This window comes from Paramisgurnus dabryanus, chromosome 3 (genome assembly GCF_030506205.2).
Source record: "Paramisgurnus dabryanus chromosome 3, PD_genome_1.1, whole genome shotgun sequence".
Lineage (NCBI taxonomy): Eukaryota > Metazoa > Chordata > Actinopteri > Cypriniformes > Cobitidae > Paramisgurnus > Paramisgurnus dabryanus.
The window spans coordinates 17,749,700-17,759,478 of record NC_133339.1 but is presented as its reverse complement, the minus strand read 5'-3'; the positions used below and the strand labels follow the sequence as shown (position 1 = coordinate 17,759,478).

Here is a 9,779-nt window from a genome sequence, read left to right as displayed (position 1 = left end):
AGATATATTCTTAGAAAAAGGTACAAAGGGTGTCACTGGGACGGTACTCTTACCCATTTAGGTACAGATATGTATACATTTGGTACCCATTTTCAGCTTTTGTGTACTAATATTAGAGCTGTCACAATGACTAAATAATCGTCTCATCGCAATCGTTTGACTTTATCGCAATGATTTCAGATCACCGCAATGATTGCACATCTCTCTAAAAACACAAGGGGGAGCCGTATCGAATGGCGCTCTTTAACTAACAATGTAATGTGATACATTGCAAGCCATTCAATACAGTGGAAAAAACTGCATTTAAAGAAATGCTGCAAAATTTTGATAAGCAGTATAAACTGCCAGGTAAAACATACATTTCCAAAACAGCAATTCCTAATTTAGGGAAGCGAAAGGATGGCATTCTTTAGGATCTGTAAGGAATTGATTTTTTGCAGCAACTACAGACAGGTTTGGCTACTATTTAAGGGCTCTTTTGTTATAGTATGTTTATTTTGAATTTCGACTTTTTAAAATATATTTTCATAAAATTATTACTTTTAAATATATGTTATGTGTATTAATAACTGCTAGGTAAACCTTGCAAAATATTTACTTTAAATAAACACAGAGTGTGACAATTATTTCATGAACAAACATCGTCATACCCATCACAATTTATTAGTCAATTAAACGTCATCCAAATTTCATAATCGTGACAGCCCTAACTAATATGCACTCTTTGGGTACAAAGGTGTACTTTTTGAAAGGGTAATGCCAAGATGACAGCTTTTACACCTTTAAATTATAACACTGGCAATTTTTTCTTTATAGTGTACTGTAAAACTGAAAGGTTTCTGTATTAACTTCTCTGTAAAGCTGGAATGATTATATTATCCCAAAGCATAACACACACACACACAAACACACACATACACACATGACAATATGCTGGCAAACCTCAAACAATTACAAAACTAAATCTGGTAAAAGAAACATGGCACCACGTCTTTCTTTACAGATCAATTGCTGGTTTAAGATTTACTCTAAGAGAGATAAATGTATACAAGCATATAAACTTACTCATTGAAGATGAGTAAAAGCATAAAAAAGTACCAGACTCACATGAATGATAAGACAGAAAGAAATGTGTTCATGTGAGCCCAGCGTCCATTCAAACAGCACTGCTGGGTCTCCGGTGACAGATCGCTTTCTCTGAACTAAAAGATCAAACTCCACTCGCTCTTTATGTAAGACGACATATGCTGGTTAAAATGTAAGAGCGTTTTATTACCAAAACAGTAATGACAACTACAATGTTGCGACATTACTTATACACAGTTACTTAGTAGAAATGCCAACATTTATTAGACATCACAAATTTTAAAATAACAAAATCATGTAGGCTTTTTTTAAATGAATGATTTTGCATTTGTTTTAATGGATAACTTGTCCTTCATTGCACACTTTTAAGTTCAAGTTAAATATTCAAAAGATTTAGAAGAAATTATATATAGGCCTTCACCCACTATAGAAACACACATGAAGTTGGATACTAATATAAATGCACATTTTAAACAAATTAAAGGGCCATAAATATGTAATATGTAATACAGAAAATGGTGTAACACCAAATTCTGTGACCATCAAATTATGTAACCACAATATACGCTATAGTGACGTTTGGGGTTAGGATTGCGGTTGGGATTAGCCTGACGACAGCTTGCACTTCAACGACACGGTCATATAATTCGACGGTCACAAAATTCGGTGCAACACTGGCACTGAAATAATGCTGCATATAGTATAAACAAACATCCTGATAAAACAAAAACTATTAAATGTTTTCTGATCATAAAAACACCTCTGGCTCCTTACATTAATTTGTAAATTTTCAAGAGACAAAAGCAAAGATGAACTGATCCCCACCATTATTGATTCAAATAGTTACTATATTAATTCACATGATAAATTTTACCATATAAAGGTTTGTACATCTGGTAAACTTGACACTAAAGTTAGACTGTGTCAAAGTTTTACATTTGGATAGTTTAATAGAAATCAGTCTCATATAATCTTTTAAATGCACATACAAATATTATATAATGATAATGAGGATAAAAGCGGATTAGCAGCATAAAATATAATTTTTAATTTAAAGTTAGCACTTAAAAACAGCAAAGGCATATACTAAAATCATACAGTGAATACTAAGTGCATCTCAGGTACAGTGATATACATTTAAACATTTTGCATATGAGGAATGATTTGAATAATTATATTCATCTTTACAGTTACCATCTAATCTCTCCAGCAAGAACATTAAAGTACTTAAGATTTGCGACACAATGTTATACAGCACTTTTCCCCCTAAACAATTTTATTACCCTATCAATTCTGTTGAAATGAGCGTCTTCGTTATATTTTATATTTATATAAAATAACATTTCCTTATCCATGTTCCTATCTCATACACTCACAAAGCTTTCATATCCTATCAAAATGTGTTAGTGTCTTAAAGTTCATTCAGTAAATAATTTTTCACGCTTTCCAGCTTTAAACTCATTTACATTTATGCATTTGGCAGTTGCTTTATTCAAAGTGCTATCAAGTACGTACATTTTCTCACTTAGGGGCGGTTTCCTAAACAGGTCTTATCCTAGTGCCAGACTAAAATGCATGTTTGAGTTGCCTTCATTTAAAAACACCATGTATCTTCTTCATATATATTAGTGCCATTGTTTTGTCTCAAGATGCACACCAGTATTGTTTTTTGTAAGGTTTGTTTGTAAAAACTACTTAAATGTCCTAATATAACTAAAGCCTAGTACTGGATTAATCCAAGCCCTGTCCGGGAAACTGCCCCTTAGTGTGCTTTGTGGGAATTGAACTTTGGCATTGCTAGCCTATTACCATTTACCAGTTTAGTGATGGAAACTTGACTTGATCTTTAAAAAAATTTGAGCTGTTTTATAAATCCTGGCTGTTCTGTCCCACTTATGATTGAGGAGAATATAACATAAACTATAACTCGACAGGAACCTGTTTGCATTATTTGCAAGAAATGTGTCCATGAATCACAACGCCTCTCTCAGCTTGGACAGAAGTGTATGGAAGTGAACACTGGTGCATGTAGTTTATTTTTAATCATGTGTGGTAGTGAAAGGCCGGTTGAGCTCATGTTGAGGTGACTTCTTCACCAGGCTAAAGGAGAGGTGGTGCGTGGACTCCTGGGGCTGCGTGGAGGGAACTCAGTGTTCTGGATGTCACCAAGAGCTCTCTGAGAAAAATAAGCATATTAGCCCACCTTAAAAATGCACAAAAATATTTTTTCGTATTTTCTTGACTTTTTACTTTTCTGTGATGGTATTATTAAGCCATTTCAGAAGAATAAGATATTATAAAAAACCCGCCAAGACGTCATAATCACCATTATTGATATAGGACATTATTGAGACCTATTCATGAATAAAGTTGCTGTAATAAAGAGAAAAAGTGAGTGAATAACAACAGACCCCTTAAGGGAGCTCAAAAGTAGCGGTGACCTATTTTCTGCCACCTGTTTGTGCTAAAAGCCTCTATAACTTCTACAAACATTCACCTCATAAGCCACATTCGGTCAGTACATTAGGTTATTTAACATAAAACTTACCTCAAATTTACCAATAAACTCAGCGAAGATGCCAAAGAAACTCTCTGTGGTCGTGCCCTTCCCATCCTCACCGAAGAAAGAGGCGACTTTACAGAATTCCTCCATCGCCCTCTGCTGTAGAGACTCAAGGGACTGCACTGTAGGGTGACTGTTCTCCAGAAACCCCTGCATACAACTGTTAAGCTATTTTATGACAGATTTCATTCATTTGGAAAAAGTCAAGCGTTCCAGATCCTTGACCTACCTAGCCCCTAAGGTTACATTGGAGTTAAAAAAATCTAATCAAAAATTAAATAAAGTTTAATTTCATGTGCTCACGTGAAACTTTCATGTCCTCATGTAAAACTTTCATGTGCTCACGCAAAACCTTCATGTGCAGAATTTTTTTTACATTTTAGTTTCACGTGCTCACGTGAAGCTATCGCGCGCGCACGTGAAACTTTCGCGCGCGCACGTGAAGCTATCGCGCGTTCATGTGAAGCTATCGCGAAAGCGCGTGCAATAGTTTCACGTGAGCACACGAAACTAAACTAAAAAAAAAAATTCTGCACATGAAAGTTTCACGTGAGCACATGAAAGTTTCACGTGAGCACATGAAAGTTTCACGTGAGCACATGAAAGTTTCACGTGAGCACATGAAACTAAACTTTATTTAATTTTTGCTCCATGTCCCCTTAGGGGCTCTGTATTATACAGTCAGGGGCATTTTTTTCGATAAAAATATATATCGGGCCGATTTTTGCAAGTTTTATGTTTATCGGCATTGGCCGATACATGGCTGCTGTGTTCGCCGATTTTTTCCAGGATTATTTACAGACAGAATGCTGGAAGCCGCAAGCGATTGCAGGTCACGTGACTAAAAACAACCAACCTTTCCATGAAAACATTGAAAGTTCAGCCTAACAGCTGATCATAGCTGGACAAAGCGGGTTTTTATTTCTCATCTCTATATATATTTGTAGTAGTATAGTGCTAGAAATCAATATCCTTTGCTGATAGTTCCTCGTCATTGTGGACAGCGCAGTTCAAGGTTCCATAGCACCCTCACCTGTTTTTACTATTTGTTAAATATATATTTTTTTAAAGTTTAATAAATGTTACTTTTTTAAATTGAGACTTTTAACATTTGGCATCATCATTGTGTCATTTGTATGTTGTAAACTGAGTGAGCAAAAGCAGTATCGGCTCCAAATATCGGCTCAAGAAAGTCAGCAGCCTTTATCGGTCATCGGCTAAGGCTGATGAAACAAAATTCGGCATCAGTAAAAAAAATCCATATCGGTCGATCTCTATGCAAAAGTCACAATTTCACAGAGCAAAAAAAAAATTTCTGTATGCTTTTTGGTGGAAGGATACACTCATAATAACAGCAAACCGATCCTCAGCTGTGGCCGGCATCTTCTGACACGCCGCACGAATGTCCTTGATTGTAGCATGTAGTTCATTAAAGTCAGATGTGATGTTTCTCTGATTCACTGTAGAAAAATATCAATACATGACTATATATCATTGCTGACCCCAAAAACTCCCACAGCTCTTCATGCATATAAGAACCCATATAAGCTGCATCCCAATTTAGAGGATGCTTCCTTCGAAGGCACATTCCAAGACTCCAAGAATGCATCACAGTGGCGCAGCAAAGTGTCCCATTTTAAAACTCCTTCAAATGTGCACTTTTTCCCAAGGCCGTGATGCCTATACCAATATTCATGTCCTTCAAAGAATAAAGCCTCTGAATTGGGATGCCGCTATAGTGTGTAATATTTTGATCTGAATGCTGCTACTAGATATAGGTGACCTAGTCTGAAAACGCAGCTACAGTCTTTTTGGCAATTTATAGTTTTCTACATAAATTCTGTTAAATTTACAATACATTTCAGAATAACTGTACATAAGTAAATGTAGCAGATCTTCACCTTTGGCTGCTTGTGAAACTGTCCTGAGCTCCTTGCCAAAGTCTAAAACTTCAGGAAAATGTTGGCACAAGGATTTCACCAGAATATTCAGAAATGTCGACTTTCCATCCACTGTTTTGGTGGTGCTGAGCTTCAATTAGAATTCGGATAATGAAGGACCACTTTAGTATCATGTTAAAAGACTAACGTCCTGAATAAAGATGCGTACAAAGCAAAGAAGCTTACTTCTGTAAGAAAATTGATTTTAAAGCCAGTGGTTTTATTGGTCTTGGGTTGGCCATTATTCAGATAATTTCCCATTGCCAAAACAAACTGTAAAAAAACAGAAAGTAAAAGAATGTTAAGGTGAATGGATGCTGACATACTGAGATTGAACAACTTACAAATTAAAGAGTCAAACCTCAAGAATCTTTGCTAGTTTTTTGCTGTTCTTGAGTTCCAGTGAAGCTTTGAAAATGCAGTCGTACGACCCTCTTAACTCTTCAGTTTTCTCTTGTAACGTAGTTTTAAAGTGGAGACTTTTCAAACGCGTCTTATATTCTGGCACAGAAAGCATCTACACAGGAAATGCACACATTATGAATTCTTCATGACTATTGTTGTTATAATAATTCATCTGAAATACAATAGAATTAGCAAACTCTATATAAAAAAACAATCATCCTCAATAATAATAAATATTGAACTCTATGAAAATGGCTTTTGTTAGTCATGTACCTGTAAAACAAACTGGTCAGGTTCACTAAGTTTGTTTGGGTCATCTCGGTACTGCTCGTACTGTCTGACCTCATCGTCGTCCGGCGCGTACAGGAGCAGCTGCTTAATATGTGCCGGCTCTAAACGTTCGCTCGATAATGTCATCAAAACCTGACGCAGTTCACCTGGTGACAGCTTCAGATGGGCAATCAGGATTGCTATGAAAAAGGGTAAAAGGCTTGAGACAAGAATGGTGAAGAAGCTTATAAGCTAATGCTAACTGCTAAGAAGATCAAAGCAGTTAAGAAGTTAGCATATGGCTATCAAGTCAATAAAGGTCAATTTACTCACAAGCATTGTAGGCCTTCTTATGGGAAAGAATCTCTACCACATCTTTCTTTTTGAAAGTCTCCAACTGAGGTGAAGGCTCTGGAACTGAAACTAACAGATTGAATCAGTGTGATGGAGAGTTCACCCTGACACTGACATGCAAAGCTAAACTGAAACACAAAAAAATCTGTTTCTACCCAAATATGACTGGACAGATAATAGTCTAAGACTTGATTTCTATGATAAAGTAGCTTAACACCTTTTCAAGAGACCTTAGAAGTCTTACAAAAGACGAAAGTCAAGTGAATGTGTAAGAGGTTTTTTTTACAAACCCTTCATCACCAGATTTATAAAATTAGCAGGATATTGTTGTTGTCTCTTCATGGTGGCCTGGAATTTGTTTTAATGTCATAGGTTACCTGTTGTCAGTGTTCGAATTATGTCAAAATGATGCGGGTCCCTAGCTAAGCACAATGATTCGTTGAATTGATTCGTCTGTCAATCAATTTCTCCAAGAAACAGCGTAAGGTACACTTGAGGTGCACTTTATGGTTTTTTAGACAGAAATCTTTGAATTATTGCGAAATTGGGACAAATAATGGACAGGATTGCTTTGTGGCAGTGCATCACTAGAATTTTAAATTCTTGTTGTATTTTAATAAAAACCAGGGGTCCCTCAATAGTTAAAGGAGGTCCAGGACCACCCAATCAATTCGAACACTGCCTGTTGTCCTCTTTTATTATCAATCCTCTTGTCCCAACACTTAATTTTGGAAAATTCCGGAAAATTCCGGAAACTTCATAGTTCTCCCTCTGATGATAGGCTTTGCTATGATTTGAAGAATATTCAATGTCTTAAAAAAAATTATATTCTCATCCTAACATCTGGAAACCTTGAAATGTTTTGCTTGCCTTAAATGGCTACACAGCTGATCTGACTGGTTTGGTTTAATGGTTTACCGTCTAAGACCTTGGACATTTGGCTGAAAAGTTTAACCTAACCCTAAATCCTAAAACCTAAGATGGATTGAGCAAAAACTTTATTCAGCAGTGTATGACTTTTGAAAATTAAGTATTATTCTTGTTTTTTACACTTCTCACCAGGAGTTTTTTGGGTCCCAAAATGAAGCTCCAGGTCGAGGTATTTCACCATGTCACTCAGCTTGTCATAATCAGAGTCTTCTTCCAACTGCAATGAAAATACATATATTAGATTGAAATATACTTATGAAGATGGACCCTATGAAAATCATATTACCCATTACTATCTTTCAAGGTCTTCTTATTGTACACATCAAGAGTGGCTTATGCGCTTTGATTTGTTTGAAGCAGCAAATATAATAAATATTCTATCTGTGCAGATAAGCTGGTATCACTATAATGAAGTCCTTAGTTCACACCTGTCCCCAGATAGTTCCCTCTGAATTCTCCACCTGTTCCCAACGTAGCCTCTTCACGTTCATGTGACTAGAATCAGATTTTTGGGGAGAAGCTTTTGGCAGAGGAGGGGGCACACAAGGTGGGGGTAAAGGTGGAGGTGGCGGTGGCTCCACAGTAGATCCTTCAGTGGGGTGGTAAGTTTGAGGTTGGGGTGCACCTGGTGCTTGAGTTTGGGACTGGGCTTCATGGTGGCTGTGATGATGGTGGTGGTGGTGGCGATACTCGTGGTAAATGGGTTGAGGGCTTTCCCTGGCCTGTACAATAGAGGGGGTTGAGCGCTGTTGTTGCTGCTGAATGTTTTGCTGCTGCTGAAACTGTTGCTGCTGCTGAATGTGTTGCTGTTGCTGAATCTGTTGTTGCTGAATCTGTTGTTGCTGAATCTGTTGTTGAATGTGTTGCTTCTGCTGAATCTGTTGTTGGTGAATCTGTTGTTGTTGCTGAAGTTGTTGTTGTTGTTGAAGCTGTTGCTGATGCTGTGAAGGAAGGGGCTGGAAAGTGGACAAAATCTGTTGGCTCTGGTGAGGTTGGTGGGGTTGATGGATTTGGTGGTACTGAGGAGCAGACTGAATGGGCTGGACTTGATGTATAAGCTCAATTTGGGGAATGTGGCGAGCTGATGAAGGAGTCTGGGTTGGTGGGTAGGCTTGATGAGTTTGCTGCATCTGTTGACTCTGGTGGTGGTACTGTTGTTGACTCCGTTGAGCTGGCTGATTAGCTTGAGAAACAGCTTGAGCCATGTGTGCCAGCTGCATCTGTCGGCCTGCTCTCTCCATTCTCTCCATACGCTCCAATCTTTCTAAACGCTGCATCTGTTCCAGTCTGTCAAGCCTGTCCATGGAGCTTGAAAGATGAGCTTGATGACTCTGATGAACTTGGTAAGCATGTTGGTCTGAATGCAAGGGTTGAGGCTCCATCTCATAGATGTGCCTATCTGAGCGTTTATTTCGTTCAATCCTATCGAGCCTATCCATGGAACTAGAAAGTTGAGTCTGAACAGTCTGGTGCGAATGATCAGTTTGGTGCATTTGATGACCTGACTGGCATTGGTGGCCTGTTTTTTCCTGATGAATTTGATGCATCTGGTGACCCTGGTGGTGTTGATGAAACTGGTAAGTTGGATGGTGCATCTCATAGGCTGTATGGCTGGAGACAGATGACTGAGTTATATCTGGAGAGGGAATAGGAGGCAGAGACTGGTGCATTTGCTGTTGAAGTTGTTGAGGGTGACCACCTGTTGATTGGACCGGAAGTGAGTGGTGCTCCTGGATGACTTGGTGCTGGGTCATAATCTCATCATGGGTGGGCAAGACCTTGTGAACGGACTGTCGTTTTGGAGGTGGGTTAGCCCTTGGTGGGGGTGGAGGAGGAGGTCCGGGGTGGCGACGGAAAGTCAGCCGGGGTGCGTGGTCAGGCGATAAGCCAGCAGGTGGAAGAGAGTCATTAAATTGGACAGGGGGTGGAGGGGGAGGAGTCATAGGGGGTGGAGGAATGTGCTCAGAGCTAGAAGAGTAGGTGAGAGAGCTGGCATCTTCACTGCTACTATGCACTTCACTCGGACTACTTAACTCCGGAGGCATGTACGGACCCTCTCCCTCCTCCTCCTCCTCCTCCTCCTCCTCTTCTTCTTCTTCTTCTTCTTCTTCTTCTTCTTCCTCTTCATCCTCCTGTACTTCTTCATCTTCATTCTGGAAGGTCATTTGGACAACATCCTGTTGAGACAAATGGCAATTAGCTTACATTTACACATTTGCCTGATGCCTTTA

General features: G+C 38.6%; 1 protein-coding gene across 2 annotated transcripts in view; it reads right to left on the bottom strand.

The window, feature by feature from the left end:
• Positions 1-1,237: 1,237 nt before the first annotated feature.
• The window catches only part of grid2ipa (glutamate receptor, ionotropic, delta 2 (Grid2) interacting protein, a), a 29,002-nt gene continuing 20,460 nt past the window's right edge, over positions 1,238-9,779 (bottom strand). Inside the window, exons 15-24 of one of the 2 annotated variants that reach the window (XM_065252938.2) lie at positions 7,977-9,725; positions 7,678-7,765; positions 6,598-6,687; positions 6,268-6,464; positions 5,951-6,106; positions 5,776-5,862; positions 5,551-5,680; positions 4,991-5,109; positions 3,635-3,799; positions 1,238-3,262 (exon numbers count right to left, since the gene is read on the bottom strand). In XM_065252938.2, coding sequence (XP_065109010.1) covers positions 3,179-3,262; positions 3,635-3,799; positions 4,991-5,109; positions 5,551-5,680; positions 5,776-5,862; positions 5,951-6,106; positions 6,268-6,464; positions 6,598-6,687; positions 7,678-7,765; positions 7,977-9,725 — 2,865 coding nt within the window. In that variant the 3' untranslated portion in view covers positions 1,238-3,178. The remainder of the gene's footprint in view (positions 3,263-3,634; positions 3,800-4,990; positions 5,110-5,550; positions 5,681-5,775; positions 5,863-5,950; positions 6,107-6,267; positions 6,465-6,597; positions 6,688-7,677; positions 7,766-7,976; positions 9,726-9,779) is intronic. The other variant, XM_065252939.2, reaches the window with a different exon arrangement.